Source organism: Pantherophis guttatus, chromosome 8 (assembly GCF_059756535.1).
Source record: "Pantherophis guttatus breed Tessera chromosome 8, ASM5975653v1, whole genome shotgun sequence".
Lineage (NCBI taxonomy): Eukaryota > Metazoa > Chordata > Lepidosauria > Squamata > Colubridae > Pantherophis > Pantherophis guttatus.
In genome coordinates this window covers 695,800-722,555 of record NC_142070.1, presented here as the reverse complement: position 1 = coordinate 722,555, position 26,756 = coordinate 695,800, and the positions used below count along the sequence as shown (strand labels likewise).

Genomic DNA, 26,756 nt, shown 5'->3' with positions numbered 1-26,756 from the left:
GGGGCTGCCCCAAAGAAGAGTTGGGGGTCCACGTGTTCTCCAAAGCACCTGAGGGCAGCAGGACAAGAAGCAACAGATGGAAACTGATCAAGGAGAGAAGCAACCTGGGACGAAGGAGGAATTCCCTGAAAGTGAGAACAATTAACCAGTGGAACAACTTGCCTCCAGAAGTTGTGAAAAGAGCTAAACCTAAAATGAAAAGATGAATTTAAAAAGCTCTTGTCTTCCAGAGCTCCTCCTGGGAGGGGGCTTCATTTTATTTATTTATCTGTTAAGATTTCTATCCCACCTTTATTAGTGTGCAAGTATCTCAAGGCAGCGAAGGTATCTTCTCCTTCTTCCTCCTCCTATTTTCCCCACAACAACCCTGCGAGGCAAGTTGGGCTGAGAGGGAGGGAGCGGCCCGGGTTGCCTGAATCCTTCTGATGCGAGATGCCCCTTCTCAAGGGTTCTGCCTTCACCCCAGACTGCAGTGGGGCCATTTGCTCCCGTACTTTGGGGCGGTTTCAGATAACTTTGCCATCCCAGCAGTCACATTTCCCAGGACTAATTCCTGGCCTTCTTCTCAAGAGATGAGGAGCCACCTGGCCCCTCCCTAGAGTTGCACCTTTTGTCTCTAGGCGAGAGCCTGGCTTTCTTGCAGCCAGGTGGGTGGCACATAGAATGAATGAATGAATGAATGGAAATGAATGAATGAATGGCAACAGCAATAGCACCAAGACTTATATACTCCTTCACAGTGCTTTACGGCCCTCTCTAAGCGGTCTACAAAGTCAGACTCTGGCCCCCAACAATCCAGGTCCTCATTTTATCGACCTGGGAAGGATGAAAAGCTGAGTCAACCTTGAGCCGGTCAGGATTGAACTCCTGGCAATCGGCACAGTTAGCCTGCAATCCTGGATCCTGCCCACTAACCACCATGGAGGGGTGTGTGTGTGTGTGTGTGTGTGTGTGTGTGTGTGTGTGTGTGATCCCAAGGCCGTATGGATGGGTATCCAAGGGAAGCGAGGGTGTCCTGTAAAAGGGCAGCAGAGCCCCGAGAGACTTAAGGAGGCCATCCAACGGAGGATGAGGAGGGGTCCAAGCAGCATGGTCCTTCTACATCAGCCTCAAGGTTCCTGCATCAGTAACATCAGGAGCTGCTCCACTCTTGACTTTCAAATGGCCCAAGCCATGTGAGGCTCTGGATCGAAAGCCTGGTGGGTCTATCTGCCTGCCTGTCCCAGGAACTAGAAGTCCCAACCACCCTTCCTCCGAGAGCCTGGAAAATTAACCTTCGTCCACTCACTCAGCAAGCAACTTTCTCCATGGGCTGTTTTTTCTGGTGGCAGCTTTTCTGCCTCTCCTATTTATTGATCCTATCATACTGATAACCCCACAGTGCACAGATAACTGGAGCCATTAACCCGGAGGTGAACCCTGCAGCCCAGAAGGATCCGCACGCGAGGGGCAATCTCAGCTACGGGCCACTCAGCAGTTCTCCAGTGTCAAGGCCTTTGGAAAGGAGACCTGGGCTCAGCCGGCCCCAAGTAGCTCCCCGCGGGGTCTGTCTTCCCTTCAGCCAGGGGACGCACCCCCCCCCCCCCCCGTGTCTGTCTCTCCCTCAAACCACCAGCTGCCTGAGAGAGCAAAAGAGCTTTGCAGAGAGGAGGAGGTGGATGCAGAGTTTTCTAAGAATTGTAGCATCTTCTGTTGATCTTCAGCACCAACAGAGTTTTTTAGCTCTTTCCTTGACACAACCCAAGGACGACAAAAGGTTTTACAGCCTTTTCTGGGTGCCTGGAGGATTGGATGCAGGCTCAGGGCTGCGACTCCTCATTCCAGGCCATTCGGGGAGATTTTTTTTGTCAATATGGCCAGCGGGGTTTTTTTTAAAACCCATGAGGCTTCGGGTGATTGACAAGGTGCTCAGTCAGGGTCTATTCTGGTGGACACTTTTATTAACCGATTGAAAAGGGAAAAATTGCCACATTTTAATCACTCACTTTATTCCCATTTCTCTGCCGTCTTGAGTGCCGCTCTTTTAATGTGGAAAAGCCAATATTAACAGAAGTTATTTTCATCATCAGAAGTTAAAGTTCAGATGTCCCCAGAGAAAAACCTCACGTGCACAACTAGAAGAAGAGGCCAAGGAGGGGGATGCAAGCAGCCCACCCCCCTCCTGCCTTAGGAGAATCATGGCTGAAAGTTGGAGAAACAAACGGAGGAACCAAACTCTCCCAGACGGGGGACCACCAGGAATAAAGGGGAATCTCCAATACAATCAGAGAAAGGGGGACAGAATGAGGGGGGGCTTTATTTAAATATTCAATTATTCCTTGCTGTCAAAAACCAGGCCAGCAGCTCTCAACCAGGAGCTGCCACTTAGCAACTGAAAAGAAGCCGGGTGGGCTGCCGGGCCTGTTTTGAGCTGGCAAAGAAGGAATAGGCCGTGTCTGAGCTTTGTCGGGACCCCTGCCCTGCCCCACAGCGGCTCCCCATGCATGCGGGTCTGGTAGTGGTTTTCACTGTAGGGCACGGCTGCCCTTCTCTTTGCTGGAGACCCCCCTGCCCGGAAGGGAGGCAGAGCCAAGGAGAAGTTTTGATCCCAGCTGAAACTGCTCTTGGGTCTCCCATCGTTCCATCCCATCCCCCCCCCCACCCCAGGGTCCCGAGGCAGTCAAGGGTGTTTCCTCGGAGGCGAAGCAACGGTTCAGTCCCGCAAGGAAAGCAAAGGCTGAGAGAGGACAGGCAGGGGAGAATGGCATAGGGTCTCCTGCCTGAGCACGGTGCTGGACTAGAAGATCTCCATGGTCCCCTCCAGCCCTATTTCCATGTTCTAAGACCCACGGGGGTGGGGGGGCCGTGGGGGGGCTACGGATAGGCTGTAATAAAGGAGAATCTTTGTAGCTCAGGGTTGGCCTGAGGGGTCCTTGGTGGTCTCTGAGCTTGCTTGTTCTCTTGCAGGCGTCCCATGAACTTCACTAGCGCTGATCACTAACATAATAATGTTCCCTAGTTTGGGTCATGAAACGCCTGCAAGAAAACAAGCAAGCTCAGAGACCAGCAAGGACCCGTCTGCATAGGTGGGCTCGAAGCCCCTCTGCAAGTTTCAGATCAAAAGCCAGAGAGACCCACTTGGACGCCTTCCCTAAAAAATACAGCCAGTGACTGACACACACACACACCCCAAAAAAACCAAAATGAAATGCAGCCTCCGAATCAGAGAAGATCCTTAACCCCCCAGGCAGCGTTTCCAACCCCTCCCAAGCCTTGAAAGGAGATGAGGAGCAGCTTCCCTTGGTATCAAACCTGAGCCCCCCCCCACTGCCCCCACTGCCCTGCCCTGCAGCACCCCAACATTTCTCCCAGGACGGGGGCTCAGTCAGCAGCAGCGGCAGGAGGCAAATGCACCCCACAAGCAGGCAAGCTTCAGGCCTCTTCTGAATTTTTGTTGAAAAGTCAAGGAAACCAGAGGCTGGAAACTCTTGTTCCCTTCACACAAAAGCTCTGAGCCCAAAGGGGGATCCCAACCCAGGCTTGAACCCTAAAGGCATCTCACAGGGAGAGATTCAAGGGGTCAAGGGACCCCCATTTTGTGTCCCCTCTTCCACTTTCCTTCAGAAAATGGGGATGGGGGAGAAGAGAATGGAGGGCAGCCCTCTTTTCTACCGGGGAGAGTAGCGAGGGCGTCCCCTGTCCGTTGTGGTCCTCTAGAAGCCTGGAGCTAAGCCTACAGGAGGGGGCTGGGGAATTCTGGGAGTTGAAGTCTTCAAGTAGCCAAGTTGGACACCCCTGCCCTACAGTGATGCAGGCCCCTCCCTTCTCACTGGGGGAGCTTTTAGGGGGGGTCAAGGAGAGCCATCCATCAGCTCAGAAGCCTGGCCTAAAGACGGTCAGAAAGGATCTCGGCTCCCCCTCCCCAAGGTTGCTGCCAGGCCAGCCCTGGCACTTCAGAAGGGTCAGGGGTCAGCCTCAACTGACCTGCCAGCAACACCCAGAGAAGAGTTTTGAAAGGGAGGGGGGGTCCTTCCCAGCTTGGAGCTGCCTACAAACTCAAAGAAGAGCCATGCTCAATGTCAGCCCTTCGCTTTGGGGGAGGGGGGGCTAAGGTCCCTGCAACGTCCCAGGGGCTGAGGGTGTCCGTTCATCAAAGAGACCCTAGAAAGTAGCTTTGCAGCCTGGCAAACGTTCCCAGGTCGGGCTCGGGCTGCAGGGAGCCCCTCCAGGCCCAGCAGGAAGACCCCCTTGGGGACAGAGGGCTCGGGGACGGTCCTCCTTGATCAATGGCTGGCCTGGTCGGTCAACAAGGAGCCAAGCAGCCTCGCCCTTCGGCCGGCCAGCTTTCCCTGCTCTGCATCCCCTCCCCAGGAGGCTCTGTCCTCCGCCAAGGCTGCGGCTGCGGCTGCTCTTATCAGGGCCGCTGCCGTGTTTATCATCCGCCACAGAGTTCAGGGAGCCCAGGAGGAGGGTCAGGTGTGGGTCAGGGCGTGGTGCTGCCCGGCTGCTTATCAGCAGTGAAAAAGTGAATCCACCTGGTTTCTCTCTGGCTGTTAAGCACGGCGGGTCAGCCAGCATAGCAGCAGGTCAGCCAGAGTTCACCGTTCCGCGGGCCTGACTTATCAGCCGCCGGGAGTTCATCAACTTTTTCCACCTTGCAAGGAGCCGTTTCCTGAGGGGAGCTCGGCCCCTCCTCGCCCTCTGCCTGGGCCGGCCGGCCAGGCAGCAGCCTCCCTCCCTCCCTCCCTCCCTCCCGGGGCTGGCATGTGCTGGCTCACGACGGCCACTCCCCGGGCGGGCAGCGCAGGGGAGCCAACGACAGCCCTTGTCAGCACAGCTTCAGCCCCGGGCAACCTTCCCTGCCGGAGTCCCCAACAGAGCAGGCGTGGCGGGCGGGCGTGCTCCGGGCAAGTTGCGCCAACCGCTCAACCGGTCTGGCGTTGAGCAAAGGCCCCGTTCTCGGTGGCTCCAGAGAGGCGCACACCTACTACGAGCGGGCACAGGAAATGCCCCGGGGGCTTTCCAGGGCTGGCTGGAGGGGAGGGACCCGGCCCTTTAGGGCACAGGCCAAACCAAGGCATCCAGGAATTGCCCAAGGGGAGGTTCCCGGGGGGTGGGGGGAAGAGAAGCTGCTTCACTGGAGACTGGTGAGCCAAAGGATGAGATGCTTTGGGAGGTCTCGTCTGCCTGCAGGGAAGGTGGCCCTGCACCCCAGCCCCAAGAAGCAGATCCGGAGCCCAAACATCAGCTGACAATCTGCAGCTGGAAGAGGGGCAGCTCCCTCTTCTGCTCCCTGGGGGGGGGAGATGCAAATAAAGGAGGGGGCTCTTTTTTGCAACCCCCTCCCCCAATCTCTCAGCCCCAGTTTTCAGCAGGCCCAGTTCTGAGTCCCCTCCTCTTCAGGATCTCTTTCCAGGCTCTCACCACGATTCGAAAAAGCGATGGTGCTCCAGCTAAGCAGACAGCTGGAGTTGTGGCCACTCTTCCTGCCCATCCCTGGTGACCGCTGTCCTGCCCCACACACCACCCTAGGCCGCCCAGAAAAGCGCCCTGCACACACGGTGGGCAGCGCAGCGTCTCTTTCTCTGCTGCTATTTGGATGCCCCCCTTCTGTGGCTGGCAAGGGTCCCCTTTTCCTCCGCTTCCAGCGTGGCTGTGCCGCAGGGGCTGGGGTGCACGAGCCAATGGCCGGCTAGCTGCCTCCCACTGGATCCCTCTGCCGGCTGGCACCAGGGGCCGACCTTTCCCAGGAGGCAAGCAGAGGTCTTCAGGGTTTCAGCCCCAATTCCTCCCTGCTGGGGGTCCCGCGATGCCTGAGGAAGGCAGCTCCACCGGCTGGGATGTAGCTACCAGCAGGTTAATTGCAACTCCCTGTCAAATGCGCACAAACACACACACACACAGCACACGCAACTACTTGGTTCAACTCCCAGTGACCTCACCTACTTGTTTTTTTCAGCATCTGGAGATTTCTGTCAGCAAAAGCGAAAGGCCAGGCGGAGTTCAAGGTAAGAGTTCTCGGTAAGGAAAAGGCTGCCCAAACTTCCACGGCCTCTTTCCCACCAAAGGCACCGAGCAGCTCTCTGCCCCAAAGCCCCCCCGCCCCCCCCACCTGCTCTCTGCCGGGGGGGGGTAGGGGGGAGAGAAGACCCCCCTCGCCTGCTGTGACCCCCATTCCAGGGACAGACTCCTTGGGGGTCCTTGGGGCTCTCTGAGCTTGCAGACGGTTCATGACCCAAAGTAGGGGAGACTGTCAGTCTAGCCAGTGTTTTCCCTAGCAATGATGACGTTAACCTAGTTTGGGTCATGAAATCCCTGCAAGAAAACCCCCCAGCTCAGAGAGCCACAAGGACCCCACTTTCTTCCTCCTCCTCCTCCTCCTCCCTGCAAACCCCGCTCCCTTCTAGCACTCATGATGCTCCCTAGTTGGGTCACGAAACGTCTGCAAGAAAACCACCAGGGACCCCTCACTTCAACACTAGGGTAGAAATATTCTCCTTTGTTGTTACCCCCTCCTTGATCACGTGACCACACGGATGCTGCAACGGTGAAAATAGGTCACTTTTTTCAGTGCCACTGCAACTTTGAAAGGTCACTAAATGAACTGTTGTAAGTCGAGGACTCCAATCTCCAGGCACAAAGGACCAGGACTGGCCTGGGAAATGGGTCTGGAAGACCAGGGAGGCCCCGATGGTGGGAAGGAAGACCTGGGCGGCTGCAGCCTTGCCAGCCGGACCATTGGGGGGGGGGGAGGAGAGAGGTTGTCGGCCGCAGCCTTGTGAGCCACACAACAGACACACTGCAATTAGCCGGAGCCGACCTGGGCTGGTCTCCAACAAGCCTGGCCTTCTCTCCGTGGGAGTGCCACGGAGGCAGCGTTCCTTGGCCTGGGCAAAGTGTGGTGGCCCCATGGATGAAATGGGAAAGGCAGAGCCACAATGGACGCCACCCGCAAAGGGCTCCTCGGAGGCTCCACTATCCGCTCAGAGGGGCATGTCAAGCAGCCCACCGCCACTCGGGCTGCTCCTGAACGACTTCTAGGACTTGAGCCGTGGTGGCCCAGTGGTGAGAAGGCAGCATTGCAGGCAAACTCTGCCAACTGCCAGCAGTTTGATCCTGACCAGCTCAAGGTTGACTCAGCCTTCTGTCCTTCTGAGGTTGTTGGGGGGAAGTGCTGGCTCTGTCAACCCCTTGGGGAGGGCTGGGAAGCCCTGGGAAGCGGCCCAGGAGTCTAAGGGCTGTGGCTGTCGGAGGGGGTCCAGAGGGTGGGTGGGTCAAATCTGCAAGGGAGTCGCAGGAGCTTTGGAAAAGACGCGTCAAGGTATTTCATCCCATAGCTGGAACAGTGAAGTGGGTACAGGTGGTCCTTGATTTACAACGGTTCATTTAGTGACAATTCAAAGTTACAACGGCACTGAAAAATGTGATCTATGATTAGTTTTCACACTTATGACCACTGCAGCATCCCCCTGGTCACATGATCAAAATTCATATGCTTGCAACTGGCTGAGCGGTGAACCTGAGGACATCCAGCCTCTCCGCTCCAGAGCAAGCCGGCAGCCCCGACAGGTGAGTCCTTCCCAGACAGGAACTGATCTGCTCCCCATTTCCTTTCTGGGCTTTCCAGGAGAGGGAAGGAAATCCCTTTCCATCCGCCTGATCAAGATAAGGGAACCGGTCCAATTTGGCAGCTTGGCAGGGAGGCCTGGCGCTCCTCCTAGCCCTCTGAGGTACCTTCAGGCAGAAATCCTTGTTCCAGGGAGGAATCGCTTCTGCCCAAACTTGTTTCCCTTGAGGGGGGAGCTGACCTGCTCCGGAGGGGCCCCCGACCCACCCCACATCGGCCACAAGCTGAGAGGGACCCTTTCTACCCAGGGCTCTTCCGTCTCCCGGCTGCAAATGCTGGACTCAGCCCTTCCCCCCGGCAGCCTCTCGCTCCCTGCTGCTCCGGGGTCTCCACGTGGCTTTTTCCCTGGCCCTCGTCTCCTGACTGGCCTCTGGCTGCAGGGTTTCCAGTCCCCTCTCCACCCCCTTTGGCTCTGCCAAGGCCAGGCTTGGCTCTCCTGGGAAGGTCAGTTCAGACAGCTGGACAGCCTCCCAAACTGGGAACCCCACCCCGGCTGAGTCCCAGGCTGCCCTGAAGCCACCAATGGACCGGACCTGGGAGCTGAGTTATAAAGATGGGACGCCCTTGATGCAAGAGGACTCTGGAGAGCTGCAGCCCCCTCTGGCCCTGCCTGAGGACCGAAATGTGGGTTCTCCTTCCCAAAAGGAGGGGTGATGGCTGCCCAGGGGGCTCTGCTTTTCCCTTTTGGCCTTATTTCATTCTCTCCTCTTTGCATTTATTTTCTTGCCCGGGGGTGGGGGGGAAGCTTTTCCTTGTGTCTTGCATTAAACCCCAAAGAGACAAAAGCATTTTACATTTTTGTTAAGAAGTTCCCTTGTATTTATTATCCAATTATTCCCCCGTTGTCTCTTGTTCCCTCCCTCGGGCAAAAGGCAGCCTTTAAATCAGCAACAGCTCCACGGAATGTAAGAAGCAGCCAGAGTGGCTGAATGCAGAAGCCACGGCCGTCTCTGCTACGAGGGCAGCTGGGAGGCTTTGGGCCACAGGACACGTCCAAAGGCAGACAGCCCACCTGCCACCAAGGCCTCTCTGGGGAGCCGGGCCTGGCCCCGGCAGTGCCAAGGGGGGTGGAGAGGGGACTGCCTCTTCTCTCCTGGCCGAGGGGGCTGGAAACCCTGCAGCCAGAGGCCAGCCAGGAGACGAGGGCCACGTGGAGACGTGTACAGGGGATGGAGGCAGGACTAGGTCAGCACAGACATTTTCCCATGGAGGTGCTCCAAGGTCACACTCGTCCCAAAGGTGCTTTTCCCAAAAGGCAACTGGACTTTTCTTTGAAAATGTTTCACTTCTCATCCAAGAAGCTTCCTCAGTTCTAAAGAAGCAGCTAAACCACTGAATATCTTAGAACTGAAGAAGCTTCGTGGATGAGAAGTGAAACATTTTCAAAGGGGAAAAAAAACCCAAGAAAGTCCAGATGCCTCTTGGAAAACGCACCTTGGAGAAATCTGCCTCTTCTCTCCTGGCCGAAGGGGCTGGAAACCTCAGGAGGTGGATGGCGCCCCACCCTGCAACCTGAGGGAGCCCCGAGCCGGAGGGGGCCACCCAAGGTCCATGGTGGAAACAGCTCTCAGCAAGAATATTATTTATTTTATTGAATTTCTACCCCCTCCGTCTCACCTGAGTGACTCTGGGCAATTTACTACAAGATTAGAGGCAGGAGAAGCCCCCAGGGGGGGAGGGGGTGTCCTTGTCAGCAGCCCTGGAGAGAGTTGGGGGGGGGGGGTTTGACCTCCTGGCCTGAGGGAAAATTCAGGCTTCAGACGGACCTCGTATAAGGCAAAATGAGGGACACACCTAGAGGCCCTTTTTTATGTCCTGCTGTTGAAAATATTTTATTATTCAGGGGTTGGTTGTTGCAAACTATAGCATTAAAGGCGGATCTCTTGCCCTGCAGGGGAGGGGAGGCTTTTCACAGACAGCTAGTCCAGAGGTGGGTTTCAGCAGGTTCTGACCAGTTCTGGAGAACCGGTAGTGGAAATTTTGAGTAGTTTGGAGAACTGGTAGTAAAAATTCGGACTGACCCCACCCCCATCTATTCTCTGCCTCCCGAGTCCCAGCTGATTGGGAGGAAATGGGGATTGTGCAGTATCCTTCCCCTGCCATGCCCACCGAGCCACACCCACATAACTGGTAGTAAAAAAATTTGAAACCCGCCACTGAGCTAGTCCTTGACTTATGACCACAATTGAGCCCGAAATTTCCATTGCTAAGCAGGACAACAGTTAAGTGAGTTTTGTCCCAGTTTACGACCTTTCTTGCCACAGTTGTTAAGTGAATCACTTGCTGCAATTGTTCAGTTAGCAACATGGTTGTTAAGTGAACCTAACTTCCCCATGGACTTGGCTTCTCAGAAGGTCGCAAAACGTAACCCGGGGACCCTGCAACAGTCGTAAATCCATGCCAGCTGCCAAGCGGCCAAATTTTGATCACATGACCCTGGGGACGCTGCTGTGGTCATTAAGCATGAAAAATGGTCCTAAGTCCCTTTTTCAGTGCTGTTGTAACTTCAGTCACTAAACGAACTGTTGTAAGTCGAGGACTACCTGGATATATTTTCTACTGCCAGGACTGTAAACTTGCCATGCAGGCGTTCCCCCACCCACCCGCCGACTGCAAAGCCAGCATCCAGCCCAAGCGACGGCCCCCACTCTGAGCTTCTGGGGTCAGCAGGGAGACCCTGGTCTCCTCCATGGGGGCTCCGGAGCCCCTGGGAAGGGTCCAACATTCCCCTGGGCAGCAGGCCTGATTGCGCCCTGCAGGCAATTCTGGAAAACAACCAGTCCGGCAACTTTAATTCAAAACGTGCCTCTGGAATTGGGGGGGGGGGTAATTTTTCAGGCCAAGGACTGGAGTCCCTCCAGCTGTGAGGCCAAGTTGGGCAGACGGGAGGGAGAGGGAGTCCTGGGTTTCTCCCCCCCCCCCATTCTCGTTCCCACAGCACCCCTGCTAGGGGAAGACTGGGGTAGGTGGGAGAAAGAGCCACTGGGCAAAACATCTGGCGGAAAAGCACATTCCGTCCCCGTCCGCTGAGCCGTGTCCCCACAAATAAAAGTTCAAAATGGTGTCAAGCTGCAGCTCTGAAACTTGAAAACAGACTCGCTTCTTGAGAGGGCGAGGACGGGACTGGCTTCTCTAGAAGATGGGAATGAGGTCTAATCCATCATCACCTTGGCCGGTTCTAGTGCCACTAAAATGCCTCTACAGCCACGACTCCTTCCAATGCATTTCAGAATGAAGCTGAGCCTTCCTCTCCTGCCCACAACTGCCTCCACACACACACACACACACACACAACTTGGCCCATTTCTCTCCTCTCCTAAAGATGCCCCCAGACATTTGGAGGGCACCAAACTAGCAAAACTACTTAGCTGGCAGCAAGGGTCCCCTGGCAAGGGCGTCTCATTCCTTCGGGCGCATCAGTTGCCAGAGACAAAGGTAACGCTGATCACAGAAGGCCCCTTGGCCGACGGTCCTGACAGAGGTTGCCAGAATCAATCACCGGCACCTCCGCGACGGCACCGCCTCAAATGGAGACAGACCCAAGAATAGAAAACTCTAAATTGCCAGAACAGCTCTAAAGGCAACCATCCAAACTGTCCTGCCCAGGAGAGTTCCAGAAAAGGCTCCCGGTGATCCAGAGTAGGAAGGTCCTGCCTCATCCTTCCAAGAGCCATCTGGAATGGGAGAGGAAGAGAAGGAAGACCAGGGGAGACAGGATGGCCATCTTCCAATATTTCAGGGGCTGCCACACAGAAGAGGGGGGTCGACCTCTTCTCCAAAGCCCCTGAAGGCAGGAGAAGAAGCAACGGATGGAAACCAATCAGGGAGAGAAGCATCCTGAATTTAAGGAGGAATTTCCTGACAATAAGAATGATTAACCACTGGAACTGCTTGCCTCCAGAACTTGTGGGTTCTCCCGTCACTGGAGGTTTCAAGGAGAGACTGGACCGCCGTTGGTCTGAGACGGTATGGCTTCTCCTGCTTGAGCAGTGACTTGGACTAGAAGACCACCAAGGTCCCTTATTCTGATTCCAATCAGCCAAGATCATAACCCTCCTCCAACGGAACATGAGGGAGGACTTTGATCCCAAGTTCAGAGAAGGAGCAGGAAGACAATCTTGGACCTTGGTGTGAGACCTTGCCCCACACAGAAGTCGCCCAGTACTGGTACACCAATGCAGCAACCTTCTGCTCGGCCATTCCATTCCATGCGTCGCCCGGGGTTTGGCCCCAGGCAGCTAAATGGGCAGAGCTGCATGTGAGCTCCAAGGTCTTCAAGGCAGAGGCTGCTTTCAGGGTCCAGGGAGGCCCACCTCTTGCTTTGGATGTAGCACTGCTCCAGCCTTGGCAACTTTAAGACTGGTGGACTTCATAAATACATGCCCATTATCCAACAAAAATAAAAATATACTATATATAAAAAGTATAATTAAAAATAATTATTTAAAATGAAAACAAGAAAGAAACTCAAAGGGCAGACTTGATGGAGCTTTTTCTGCAGTGGGGTTTCTATCTTTCTGTGACAAAGTTTGAGTAGTTCCACCTCTGTGATTTTCACTGCACATTCTGGGTACCACCCCCACCCCCCACCCCCCACTCCCCAGTCATCCTGTTCCTCGGCCCAGCTGTGCTTTTTCCAAAGGGGAAAAGCTTTCCAGGAATCAAGTTAACCGACTTGACAGTTAATTGATGGCAACAAAACGGCTGCCTCTTCAAAAGCGGAATGAAGGCCAGCTTAATTCCACGGAAGCCGGGAAAAGTCACGGCTAAGATGATAAATCCACCTGCCAGCCAGTGAGCGTTTGGCGGGGCCAAGGGAGCTCGGCTGCCTGGATTTTCTGCAGGAATTGCACAGGCTCTTCTTGTCTGAGAGGCTGGTTAGGAAGAGGGGAAGAGGATTCCAGCACTCAAGCCAGGAAATAAATTGGAGCCGCCAGGGAGACGGGCTGCCTTCTAGGCCAAGGGGAACCTCCCATTCATCTCTATTACAGGATGAGGGAAGTGTCAAATTAGGGAAGGAGGGCAAATATTCATCCATCCATCCATCCATCCATCCATCCATCTATCATCAATTCCTTTTTGCATACCACATAATCAGCATAAAAACACCCCCCATTCCCAACCTCTCATCAACAAAGGCGGCCCACAGTGCTTGTAAAGCCAGCTGCCCTTGGACAGTGGAAGACCAGGTTTCTCCATCCTGGGTTGCGACGTCAGGCCACAGGTGAAACCCTGCTCTAAGGAGGCCATCCCAAAGCTGAGGGCGATCCTGAGCTGATGAAAGCAACGAAGGAAGGCCGCGGAGGAGAGCTTTCCATCATAAAGGGGACTTCAGCCACCTTCCCAACCAGGGAGGGCAGCCCGGCTCAGGCCGAGACCAAGGAACCAGGCGTCCTAAACGAAGCCTCCCTTGGCACCGGTGGACTTGGGCCCAGCAGAGAGGAGGGAAGATTGAACCGCCTTCTGGCAGCAGAAGTCACCCTGGTGGAAATCATCAGAAACTCTGATCCCTGCACTCTGATTTTTAGCCTACGTGCAAATGGGAAATTGCTACCCAGGTCCAACACAGCCCCATTTCACAGCAAGAAGGGGGACATGCTAAAAAAAAAAAAAAAAACCCGAAGAGACAGATGAAAAAGAGACAGAAAATGAAATTACCAATTCACATGTTTCCCGTTGTTTCTCTTAGCTCTTAAAGGAATGATATAATTTAATCTTTTAACTATTTTTCCACTTGTTTTATAACTTGTGTGCTGCTCAGAGGCACTTTCCAGGGAGATGGGTGGCATAAAAAATCAATTAATCAACCAATCGGTCATTGTAGAGGTCTTCCACTGGTGGCTAAGGGAGGCAAACTCTTGAGGGGTTCTTGAGGAAGCTTTCTGCAATTTCAGGTATTTTTGCCAAAGATCTGATCTTTGCCTTGCAATGGGGAGGAATCACACCTCAACATCTTTGACACACACCTTTGGCTGTGTCAGTAGCCTGGTATTCTGGAGAACCGAGACCTGTGGGTAGCCCTGGGAAAGGAGGAGACCCCGGGGGACAATAATAGCATGCCTCAGTTACCTGAAAGGCAGTATGGAAGTCATTTCACCTGTTCTGCATTGTCCGCTTAAATTTCGAGATTCAAGCATCTATCAGGGATGCTTTGATTTAAAATCCTGTGCTGACCAGGATGGCCTAAATAGGCCCAACCCAATTTAAGGACTCTACTGACTGGCACCGTGTTACATTTATTTATTGGTATCCTGCCTTTTCTATTTTACAAATAACTGAAGGTGGCAAATATATCCAACACACCTTCCTCCTCCTATTTTCCCCACAACAACCACTCTGTGAGGCGAAATGGGCTGATCAAGAGTGATTGGCCCAAAGTCACCCAGCTGGCTTTCATGCCTGAGGTGGGAATTGGATTCACTGTCTCCAGCGTTTCAGCCTGCTACCTTAGCCAGTAGACCAGAAGGGTTCAACGTTGGCCACTTGAAGACTTGTGGGCTTCAGCTCCCAGAATTCCCCATCCACCTATAGAAATTCTGGGAGTTGAAGTCCACAAGTCTTCAAGTGGCCAAGGTTGGGCACCCCTGCAATAGACCAAGTCAATTACTTGTACGGAATAATTCTTTTGATTCCCTCAGAAGCATGAATTTCCCAATGTTTTTACCAACTCAACTCAACAATCAACAATCAACAATCAGGTAGCCAAATATAAAATCTACTACTCTTTTTAGCAGATTTTCAGCATGTATTTTGGAATTCTACCCATTTTCAGCTGAGGAGGGTTGCTCTACAGCTTCTTACCTTCGTAGGTTACAGAAGTGGACTGGAAAGATTAGAGGGAAACTTCACAGAGACAAATGCAATGCAGATGGCCAATTAAATGATAAGAGCCGAGGTTGCGCAGTGGTTAGGGTGCAGTACTGCAGCTACTTCAGCTGACTGCTAGTTCAGCAGATCAGCAGATCAAATCTCAACGGCTCAAGGTTGACTCAGCCTTCCATCCTTCCGAGGTGGGTAAAATGAGGACCCAGATTGTTAGGGGGCAATATGCTATTTAGTATACTGTCTTTGGTGTAAGCTGCCCAGAGTCCTCAGAGAGTGGGCAGCATAGAAATATGACTAATAAAAATAATTTAAAAAATGGAGAGGAGTAACTGACAACAACCCTTGCAGGAAAGACCCTGGAACAGTAGACATCAACCAAGCCCTTGGCCTGCATCAACTGAAGAAGAGCTGCCAAGTCATGGGAACTAATTGGGCCCCCTGATTCTGTGTTGATGTTGGGTTTGTCAAACTGCATGAAAAACTGAACCCAATTCTGGGCATCATAGATTGAGAGAGGTTAAGAACAAAGCAGGTTCTGGAACCCTGAAACCAGACTGGGACAAAATCTGAAGAAAAGAGTTGGAGGGAATGGAGTACATGTAAAATGGAGACGACAACAAAGATGATGGCCATGATCATGTGACTTACAAGGGCCCGACAAAGAATGCCAGGAACCCTTGGAGCTGTTTCAAAGCATCTGTCGGGGATAGTTTCAGGCACTGAGGTAGGGTCTCGTCTCAGGGGTCCCAGAGACTCCCATTTTTTGGTCTTAGTCCTGTCATCTGGAGCTTCCGTCCAAATTCAGAGGAAGGCTTCTTCATTGCGTGAAAACAGCAGGGCTGCCAACCTGTCTTTTCCAGGATGCGCCACCCTTCCCTCCAGGGCAGCAAAGGTTCAGGGAAGGTGCCCCTCTGGTTTCGAAAGCCCCCCACCCCCAACTGCCTTGGCCCAGAAGGGGAAGGCGGGAGATGAAGGAAAAGGAAGAGAAGGGAGCCAACCCACCCCGGAGGGTTGAGGAAGGCTTGGGGGCCCCCTCCCCACAGCCAATGGGGCACATTCAGCATGCACGCCCATGTCGGCCTTAGAAAGCGGTGGCACTGCATCATCGTGGCAGCCGGGACAAAGCAGGGTGTCTTTCATTAACAAAGATGGTTTAAATGAGAAAGGGCATCAGTCATTGCATCTCGGCTTCATTCAGGCTTTCTCTCCTGCCCGATCCATCTGCGCTGCCAAGAGGTGACCTAAGCCAGACCCTCTGCCTGGGACGCCCCACACGCAGACTGGCACAGGCTGCCTTCCCCACAAAGGGCTCCGCTGCTCCCATGGGAGCCTGCCAAGCCCGGAGGCTGCCCATTCCCCACCCTGACGGCCAAGGTGTCCCTCCTGTCCACGGGTGGAGGGTTCCTCCATGAAGAGACCCTTGATGGGGATGGGGGGGGCATGCAAGGAACGCCAGTCTTCTCACACCTTTCTCACACACGCAACAGGAGACAAAGTCTTTCCCCAAACAACCTGGTTAGACAGAAGTCAAAGGGAGGAAGCCAACGGGCTTCTTCCGCCACCGTGGTGGATCCCACCACAACTCAGCGCATCCCATCCGGGATCACCGGCCCTGGCACACAGCAGGCCACCCACCTCTGCCGAGTCCTTTCTGTCCCTGGCACAAGAGAGCCAACTGAGCGCTGAGAAACGGTGGCCACCAACCTGAAGGCTCTTGAGGGGGTCCTGGTGGATAAGAAGAGGGGTCCCTGGCCTGGCGCTCCAACCCTGCCCCACCTCCTCCTCCTCCTCCTCCTCCCTTCCTCCCGAAGACCTGACGGTCTTTAGTCACACATCTTAAAAGAAGCACAAAATGGAGCAGCACAAAGACCTACTTGTCTCAAGTCGATGAAGGCCAGAAGCAGCGTGTCCCCTTGGAACCCAGGCACCGGCCCGGATCTGGCAAACTCTGTGGGAAAGAAGAAGGGATGAAAAGCACTTTTAACTCACCATGGACAGGGAGATTGGCAGACGGATGACAGCGGAGACAACGGCGGCTGGGGGGGAGGAGCGCCCCACTTCTAAGGAGTCAGGTCCCCCGCCCTGCCTGCTTTTTGTTCACCCTTCAAATTTTGTGTCATCAAAACGCCATTAATTCCCCCATCCTGACAGCAAGGAAACTGTACTAATTTGACCTGAAATTTATTCCCATGAGCCTCACTGGGCTTCGGAGTATTTGTTTTGTGAACGGACAAACAATTTGCAAAGAAGAAAAGCATTTGGGAGATGGGAGGAAAATGGGGAGGGGGTCTCCGATGGAAAAACTTTTCCTCTCGACACAATAAAATCTTTAGCTGTGAAATCCTTTTCAGTTCCGAAAGCTGTTTATATTTGGAGGCACTCACAGAATTTTCTAATTTCATGCCTGTCACCATGATCCAGGCCCATTTGTCAAAAATAAATAAACCAAGCTGCTCCATTAATTATGCTGCCGCAGAAGAACGTCTCTAGCAGATATGATATCCCTGGACAAAGAATGGAAAAGGCAAAGGGCTTCCCTCCTTGTGGAGAATATCAATTATTTTGAAGGCGGCCAGTTTAGCAGCGGTTGAGAAGAATTAGCACGGAGGAGAGATGGTCTCCAGGGAGAGAGAGGGGCCGGCCCCTTGAGGATCTCTGTCTAAACCAGAGAGCTGGGCTATAGTTGCGCAAATCAGCCTTCCCCGTCCATCCTATGCTGACTAGGAACTACACGAGTTGTGGTCTAACCAGAATCTACCAAAGACGTTGGGAAAAGCTGGTTGAAACCCAGCAACACAGAGAAGCGGAAGATGGAAGCCAAGGTCTTCCAGAACTGGCCTGCTGAAGGAAAACGCCATAATCTTCGTCCATCTCACTTCATCCAGAAGCTCTTTCGTCCAGAGCTGCTCCCCAGTTGGCCAACAGGCCATAGGGAAGGCTCTCGTTTTAATGGCCAAACAAGTTTCTGGCCGCCTGATTCTCCAGCATCATCAAGTCAAGAGGCTGAAGAAATGCACAAAGTCGGGCCAAGAGTTGCCTTGCCTTGAAAGACCCTGTGCATCCTAAAAGCCAACCAGGCAAAGCAACTTTGTAAGAAAGGCCAACAGGACATGCAACAGCAGCTGAAGAATTCCTCTTCTTGCAGCCCCCTCAAAGTCTCACAATGATGGGCCCTTCACGGTGGGAGAGAGGTTTGAGAAGCCCACCTTGAATTGTTTAGCCACTCACTGTGAACTTTCTATTATGGACATTGAAACTCCAGTCAACCTTTAATGAAGGATTAATATTCCTCATTTGGCTGTGCGACTCTCTTCCTCCTAAAGGAGCTTCAAGGGATGCTGGAGGCCCAGAGCTTCAGTCCCACCTTAGGCACGAAGGCAGCTGGGTTACCTGGGCCCAGGCACCTTCTCTCAGCCCTAGGTAGAAGACAGCAGGGGCAAACGCAAACCCCCTCCCAAAAGAGCTGGGGCCGGTCCAAGCAGCCTCCAGGAGTCAACACTGATTCAAAGGCACCCCCAAAAAAGTGTGCACACAGCATGGGGGAAATGCTGCGGCACCCCTGGAAAAGCCTGGCATGTGGTCTATGGAGAGGCTCAGCTCTCAGAACTGAAGAAGCTTCTTAGGTGAGAAGAGGAAAAAAACCAAGAAAGCCTTTTGGAAAAAGCACCTTTGGGACAAGGCAGCAAACCAGAGTTAGATGGCAACCGCTTGAGGCAATCAATTGAACAGGAAATATCTCCCAGGGATTCCAGTCTTTCTGGGTTCATCCCCCAAGGCCCCCCTCCCCCCTCCCCCCATTAGCAGTCCCTGGGGTGGAGGGGCTCTGTGCTTCTAGCTAGGGGACCGGCTGAATGGCCAGAGTTTCTAAGCCCCCAGCAACGAAGGGCAAGGCAAGGCCCACCTCAACCAGAGAAAGACCACTCTATCCTGCTCTGAAGACTTTTCAAAGGTTATCAGCCACTCTGGGTCTGAGCTTTGGCCCCACCTAAGGAAAGGAAGAACTTGCTTGAGCCCCCCCCCCCCCCGCGCGGACGGAAGAAGGGTGCTGGAAGCAACCCCAGGATGGACTCAGCAATCATCCCCCAACTGCTGTGGCCACCCAGGAAATGTCTATTGGCCACAGGCAGGATTTTTCTTTGGGCTTTAATGCCCATGGAGAAAATCTACCATGTATCAACCAAAATACCGAAAAACAGAGTTGGAGGTGCCCTTGGAGGTCTTCTACTCCAACCCTGCTAAAGATCTCGTTCATGCAAACAGTTGTGATGGAGCCCCCACAACTTCTGAAGGCAAATTGTTCCACTGGTCAATTGTTCTTGCTGTAGACAAAATAACGGACTAGAGCAAGCTCTTCAATGCAGGAAAGAGTTTATTGCGCAAGGTTCAAACAGTCCAAAGACAGCTAAGGGTCTGAACGCCGATGGCTTCTTCTGGCCATGTATTTATACAGTTTAAAGGCAAAATTATTACAGAGAGTGATGCATTTCACACTAAGGGTAAGGATGGGGACTGGACATTGACTACTAGTCTGGTAGGGAATGTGTGTTTTCAGGGAAGAATTGTGGCAGGCTGTCATCAGGTAGGAGACCTCATATGTACAGGAAAATGGGAAAGTAAGGTATGGTGGTCAGGAGGTAATGCCACAGAGGGAACTGATAAAAGGGCCCTGTTTAAGGTAAACGGGTGATCTTTTTTTAAAGGGTCCTGATAATCAGGCCCTTGAATGGCTGGCTCCTGATGGGCTATACTGGATATGTGGTAAAATGGCATATGGGGTTCTACCGAAATCTTGGTGTGGAGCTTGTGTCCTGGGAATAATTGGACCAGGATTCTTTTTGCTTCCCCTTAAAACTCGACAGGTTTTAAGTGTCTCGGTATATGATGAGGTGGGAAACTTAAGACAAAGAAGACATGTAGATACATCTGCAATAGGAAAAGTTAGGGTTGGAGGTAACCAACGTAGTTGGGGAAGTGGAGAATGGCCTGCAGAGTGAATTATTGAGGTTTATGGACCAGCTACATGGGCGGAAGATGGCATGTATGGCTATTGGACCCCTATATACATTCTGAACCGTTTAATTCGTCTGCAAGCAGTGGTTGAAATCATTACCAACGAAACTGAAAAGGGTCTTACTCAATTGGATGCAATAAACATTAAACAACAGAATGTATCTGGTTAGGGTCAGTTTGCCCGTTTACAATTCTGTACCTACGTCAAATACCGTTTGTCATCTCAGCACCTTGGCACGGAAGAGGCACTTCTGTCTTGACCAAAGATTTGGATTTCTAATATTTGAGTTTTATCCCAATATCGAATCTTAACCTGGCTCATTCTCACTGTCAGAAAATCCCTCCTTAATTCTAAACTGGATCTCTTTTTAAAAATCTTAAGAACCTTTAAAAATCTTTAGAGGGTCCGTCATGAGCCATTCTTCTTTCTTCGACAGCCAGATGTGCTGAGTGCCTGGCCCTAAATCATCTCTTGGCTAGAACTTCCCCTGGACCCTCTTTGGGTGGTGGTTTTATGACTTTCTCTGCAGCTGAATTGGGAGTTTATTCTTCTGGAACTGCAGCTGTCCTCTTGGGATTATAACCGGAGGAAAGTTTCTTGACTGTAGCAGGCAAAATAATATTACCATCCATCCGTCTTCAGCTCATCCTTTACATTCTAATGACTGAATAATGAAGATATTGCCCAAAGGTGCTTTTTCAAAACACAACTGGACTTTCTTGTTTTGTTCCTTGACAACATTTCGCTTCTCAATCAAGAAGCTTCTTCTGTTCTTCTGCAGTGAAGAAGCTTCTTGGATGAGAAGTGAAATGTTTTCAAGGAAGAAAACAAGAAAGTCCAGTTGCCTTCTGGAAAAAGCACTTTTGGGACTACCATGACTTGCATGATGGAGAATCTCCATAGACGTAGGTCCAAAATTTAAACGTGGAGCATTGTTCAGAACAAGAATCTCTCAGTATTTAGCCTCATAACTGGAACGGTTCTAGCTAAGCCACAAAGTCTAGCAAATCTAGTGATCTTGTAGGCTACAGTTCGGAATGATGATCAGTCCCAGAAACAAGCTCCCCTTCCCAGTTCCATTGGCTATCCTCCTTTTCCTCCTTTTTCCTCTCCTTCCCTTCCTCCTCCTCCTCCTCCTCTGTCATATGCCTGTTCTTATTATTTCTTTTCCGTTTAGTGTATTATGAGCCTCCCAGCCTCACAACGCACCAAATGGAACAGAATAAATAAAAATATGATCCCATCTCCGTCTCCTCCCAGAAAAACCATACAATTTATCTTAAGCAGGTCCATCCAGATTTATGCAATTAATTTATTTATATACTGATGCAATCTCCATGGACTCCTGGCAGTTTACATCAGTAAAAACAATAATAAACAATATTAAAACTCCAAAAATACCAAACATTCATCAAACAAGGAACAGCTGGAGCCACTCAGCACCCCGCAAATCCCTTTGGACACGGCCCCATTCTCACTAGGGTCCAAAGAGCCTTTGGGTGGCATCAGCCCTTCCTCAGAGGCAGCTGCTCCAGAGGCCAGGACAGACTGATGCCTGACTCTGCCACCCTCGTCTCCTTCCAGTGGGGAGCCTGGGTGCCTGGATTCTACCTGGAGAAGGTCATCTGCCCATCCTCAGGTATCAGGCCATAGGGGTTAAAACGAGCATGTTGAATTGCACCCGTGAACTGAGTGGTACCCAAGGTAGGGCCCAGAACACAAGTGTAATATTGTCTCTGGCATCTTTCATTTGTCAAGACACAGGTAAGGAGCTGCAGGGTGAAGAGCCTTTGCTCTGGGGGTCCCTGGCCTTTTGCTTGTGAGCACAGTGGCCATCCTAAAATCCCAACCTGGAACCCATCCTCCACCCTGCCGGATTTCCCGCAGGACATCAAAGACTGAGAGTTTCAAAGCCTCACATCCTGTTCAACTTATGCAGTTGGGTTACTGGTTCAGGGTCTCACCAGCCCTGCCATCCCCTGGTCTAACAGCCCCCGAGAGCCCAGGTGCTCACGCCAAGAGGCCTCTGGGCTTCCTGAGGATCAGGATGTCCATCAGGGTCCTTGGACCAGCAGGCAGCAGGCAAAGGGGGAGGTGCAAAGACCCACGCAGGAGGAGAGCGGCAGCATTGCCACCAAAGCTCTATCTCACACAGGTAGTCTTGGCTTACAACCATTTGTTTAGTGACCGTCCAAAGTTACAACATCGCTACTTATGGCCGTTTAAGCAATCCACTTCACCACCCCTGTGAACCATCCCCAGCATACGGTCTCTTGCCAACAGCTGCCATGGCTCATCTCCAGCTTTGGCGCCTCTGCAAAATCAAAGGAGTAATATTTGAAGAGTAATAGCATCGGCCCTGGTCTCTCCCCAAATGCCAGTTTTTCCATTATGAAAGAGCTTGATGGAGACACCTCGTTAAAAAAAGGTGAAATTCCGGAAAGCACACGAGCAATTATGAAAAGGCTCCATTGTCAACAAGGCTTCTGTTCAAGAGATCAAGCACTGAATTCCACTTCAATTCACTTTTGCAGGGGTTCTGACATCACCATTTTTATCACTTTGTACTTCCAATTTTGTTCCCCTGACTCCTGAAGTGATAAAAGAGGAAGGGATGGAGAAGAAGGAGAAAATGTTGACTAGCATATATAATCTTTTATGGATGTGGAAATACAGTTTGCTGTGTTTCTTCTGCTTTGACATGGTCTATGGACTAATCCAGAACATTCTTCCCAGTTTGGGCAGAATCAGTGATCCCTCCTGGAGCTAAAGCTGGAGGAGAAGGTTGCATCATGGATTTCCCATCTCTGAAACACTGCAGCCTAGGTTTGGTTGATGGTCCTTAGAGGAACATCTGAGATCTTCTTGGAGCAGCTTGTAGACAATGGCTCCTTCATCATTTTCCTCAGCATCTCTGCAGAACCATCTGGCCTTTTCATGGGAGTCCAAGATTTCTGTTTCCCGATGTTTCCTGCCTCGACTGTGTCCGTGATCTTCAAACCCATTTTTCACCAAAATTGTCACCAAAATGACAGCTTTCAGTACTATTCTTTTCTTTTTGTACAAACTTGTAATCTCCCACTTGACTTTCAAACCCTACCTCCAGAAGGCCTACAATTTCAGCCCAATCCTTCTGGCGGCATTATAATTTAACTCATGAGATCTTCAACAGGCCCAAGACCTATTTTCAAGAGTTCTCCTTGAGCAAGGTGGAGGAACAAAAGGAAGCTCCTTCTGCCACCAGGACCTGCAAAGAGGTTGGGCCAGCAACCACTTCGCTGTCCCTGCTGCCCTTGCCCCACAGACAGTGGGTCCGACCAGCTGTTTCCCCTTAAGGACCCCAGCAAGAGAAGGTGAGGGCATTCAAAAGCCGAGAGATTGAGGGGGGGTTCAGCTCTCCTGAGAGACAGGAGAAGCCATGAGGCTTCTCCAAGGAAGCTGAAGGAAGCCAGCCCTGATCAGAGCCAACTGTGCTTGGAGGAGTCCAAAAGTGAGCACGGAAGAAGCCTGGAACAAGACAGCTCCTAAGTGGCCTCTACAAAAAATGGAGACTTTGCTCCTTGGGCAATCCATTTATCTGCCCTAGAGATGAACCTATAGAACTGAACCGGCATTATGGGATGGAAGAGAGCGAGGGACAAAACCTCACATCTTCCAAATTTTAGGCAGGAAAAAGGTGGAACCACTCCGAAGTCTGTCTTTCTTTTTTTCTCTGCCTTCCAGAGAACCTCTGTGCTTATTTGGCTTCATTTTCCTCCTCCTCTGGCTTTGGCTGAGGGAAGGCAGATCACGTGGGGCATTGTGCAAGGGAGATCTTTATTTACTGTATTTCTCCAATATTTTCCTTCTCCTACCCAGGGTAACTCAATGAGCTAATCTGGGAGTCCCAGCGGTGCTTTTTCAAAAGGCAGCTGGGCTTTTCTTTGTTTCTCTCATTTGAAGAGGTTTCGCTTCTCATCCAAGAAGCTTCTTTAGTTCTTCAGTTCGGTTCGGTTCCTCAGAACCGAAGAAGCTTCTTGGGTGAAGTCATAGCTCCCTTTTTTTCCAGTGCCGTAGCAACTTCGGTCACTAAATGAATGGTCGTAAGTTGAGGACTGCCTCTAGTTCTCCCCCGATCGCATCTTCCCCCTCTCGCCCTTAACAGAGAAACAAGAAGGAAATTATCCACCATCAGGATCCAACCTGCCCAGCCCCGAAACCCCCGAAACAGCCACATCCCCGGCCTCCTCTTGGCCTTTCAGCTTCTCCGCTCTCTCCTCCTCCTGATCAGCCACGCTGTCAGCAAAACTCCCTGGGCTTAACCTCCTTCAAGGGGAGCCAGGAAAGGCTTTGATGAGTTGGGGGGAATCGGATGTGGATCGACAGGAGAGCCAGTGGATGCACATCCGTCTGCCATTAACCTGCCCAAGTGGCAATTGGGGAGGGGGGGCTTGGTTGCCCCCATTGCACAAAGATCAGCTGGAGGATAAATTTCAGCCATGGCATCTTCTCAAGCAGCGGTCCCAGTGCGCTGGCTGGGGAATTCTGGGAGTTGAAGTCCACCAGTCTTAAAGGGGCCAAGTTTGGAGCCCCCTGCTCTAAGGTTCTAGCAAGCCCATTCTGTCCAAGGCCTCTGGGGTCCCCTGCTTTGCATGGAAATCAAGCTCTTTTAACCACAATCAGAGGGTCTGTTTTGCAGACTGCATCTGAGATGACCTCCCTGTCCTCTTTTGGAAGAAGGGACTTATTGTACCAGGTGACCAGGCTGAGCCCGAAGGCGGCGTCAAACACATTGTCAGTCTGGAGTCTCTACGCCCCCAATAAGTGACCTCAGTCCATCCCCCTCAGAAGTCCAGTGAGCCTTCTCTGCCGCCAATTGACCTTGACCGTCAGTAGATCAGATTCATGTAAACAGGTAGCATGGAATAAATTCAGAGGGCTTTGAACTCTCTCCTGGTTCCTTGCCTGACACTCATTGTGACAGAGCCACATGCTGAGGAGAGGCAGGGAGCCAGAAAAGTCAAAATAGTGGCCGCAGTGGTGCCTTTCTAGGAACATCAGCGGTGCCATCTTTTTTCACCATAAGCTATAAACACAGAATAGGGATCCTCTCCTCCCTGGTCCTGCACCCCCAAGGAAAGAGGTGGATGGTCAGGTGAGGTCATCTGCAGGGCCAGGATAAGAGATTACACCACGAGGAAGCATCTCCTCCAACTGGGATCCTGTGGGTGTTTGGCAGGGCCAGGCAGGGTCCAGCTAGGGTGCGAAGAAGGATGTGGTGAACCTGATTGGTTCAAGAGGAGAGCAGAACCAAAGCTCGTCCCCAGGGAATGCAGGTATAACAATATAAAATAATGTAAAAAATATGTTGAGACTCTAGAAAGAGTGGAGAGAAGAGCAAAAAAGCCAATAAGGGGACTGGAGGCTAAAACGTATGAAGAACGGTTGCGGGAACTGGGTATGTCTAGTTTAAGGAACAGAAGGACTAAGGCTGACATGATAGCAGTCTTCCATTATCTCAGGGGCTGCCACAAAGAAGAGGGGATCAAGCTATTGTCCAAAGCACCTGAGGGCAGGATATGAATCGATGGGTGGAATCTCATCAAGATGAGATGCAACCTGGAATTAAGGAGAAACTTCCTGACAGTTAGAACAATTAATGAGTGGAATCGCTTTCCTCCAGAAGATGTGGGGGCTCCATCACTGGAGGTTTTAAGAAGAGATTGGACAACCACTTGTCTGAAATGGTAGAAGGTCTCCTGCTTGATAAGGGGTTGGACTAGAAGACCTCCAAGGTCCCTTCCAACACTGTTCTTCTCTTATATTTCTTAGGGCCCACCGCCTTCTGCTCCCTCCCAGGACCGGCTCCGGAGCCCGAGCGAGGGGCATCCTTACGTTCGCACTCTGCCACGTCCAGGCTGAAGAGCTGCAAGGCACCCAGGGACAGCTGTCGGACTTCGGCTTCCAGGAGCTGCTGCATCAGCGAGGTGGACAGGTGTTTGCAGGCAGACATGCAGGCGGTCTGTGCCACCTTGCCCTGGAAAGCAAAGAGAGAGGCTCCAGGTGAGTCTGGGAGCAGGAGGAACCGGGGAGAAGAGCCCGCACACCTGGTGTGGTCCCCCAGCAGCCCCCTTCCTCAAGCAGCTTCCCCACAAGCCATCCATCCCCCATTATCTCCATTTCATGCATGTTCCCCAATGGAAACAGCTCATCACAATAAGCCTCTCAGAATAGACAGGAAACAATGCAAAGCCTCCAGAAGGATCCAAATATTCCTGTCGACCCACTGAAAAGCTACAGAAGCCAAACTCCTTTTGGAAGCTCTCTTGAAACGCAGCTCCTGTCTCAGCGCCTCCATTAACGGCACTCAGAGAATCGGGTGGTCAAAGGGGAACTTAAAATTGGGGCACACGAGTTTGGGCAGCTCCGGGTCTCCAATCGCATTTGAATATTGGCTGTCTCTACATTGTCTGTATTTCGGTCTCTACGTTTGATATGCTCGTCCTCTCCCAAGAGTCGGGACAAGAGCAATGACAGGCCATATAAAACCCACTGACCCCCCTTACCTCCAAAGAGATCTGAAAATAATCCAAATCATTCCAAATGGTCATCTAGAAGAGCCCCAACACTTAGACCGGGCCGCTGCAGGCGCCAGCCAAGGCTGGAGAGACCCGATACCCAAACTCTCTCCAGGGCCTCAAGGGGCCAACCCCTCACTTACCAGCAGTCCTCGACCGTTTGACCATGTAGTGACCATTTGAAGTTACAACGGCACTGAAATCATTGACTTAGGACTATTTTTCACACTTATGACCACTGCAGCATCCCCACGGTCACATGATCAAAATTCAGGTGCTTGCCAAATGACTCATATTTATGACGGTCGCAGTGTCCCAGGTCACATGATCCCCTTTTGCAACCTTCTGACCAGCAAAGCCGATAGGGAAGCTGCATTCACTCGACATAATTTAACAACTGCAATGATTCTCTTCACAACTGTCTCATTTAGCAACAGAAATTTGGGGCTCGGTTGTGGTCGTAGATCGAGCCCTGCCTATACCCTGAAGGTGAAGCAGTTGTGCCTCGGCCAGCCCTGCTTCCAATGAACTTCAGCCCAGAGGCCACGGCTTCTGTGGCCTTTCCCAGGGCTCCCTTCTATGCCTCCGAGGCCCAGACGCCGCAGCTCTCCCGGCTCTCCCTCCCAGCCGGATCCTTCTCAGCAGTAAGAGAGAATCAGCATTCCTCACCCCAGGAGATGAGCCTCCGTTCCAGGGAACCCCACTCACCCCTCGGACGGCCTCCCCCCAATCCAGAGAGACCCACCCTTTACTCCTC

The 26,756-nt window shown here is 52.0% G+C and overlaps 1 protein-coding gene across 10 annotated transcripts in view; it reads right to left on the bottom strand.

Annotated features, from left to right (window-relative positions):
* EXOC6B (exocyst complex component 6B) overlaps positions 1 to 26,756 on the bottom strand; it is a 152,329-nt gene that overhangs the window by 19,250 nt on the left and 106,323 nt on the right. For all 10 annotated transcript variants that reach the window (XM_060682315.2, XM_060682317.2, XM_060682316.2 and 7 more), the window contains 2 exons: positions 25,317 to 25,458; positions 16,306 to 16,379 (listed from right to left, as the gene is read on the bottom strand). In XM_060682315.2, the coding sequence (XP_060538298.2) occupies positions 16,306 to 16,379; positions 25,317 to 25,458 (216 nt within the window). The remainder of the gene's footprint in view (positions 1 to 16,305; positions 16,380 to 25,316; positions 25,459 to 26,756) is intronic.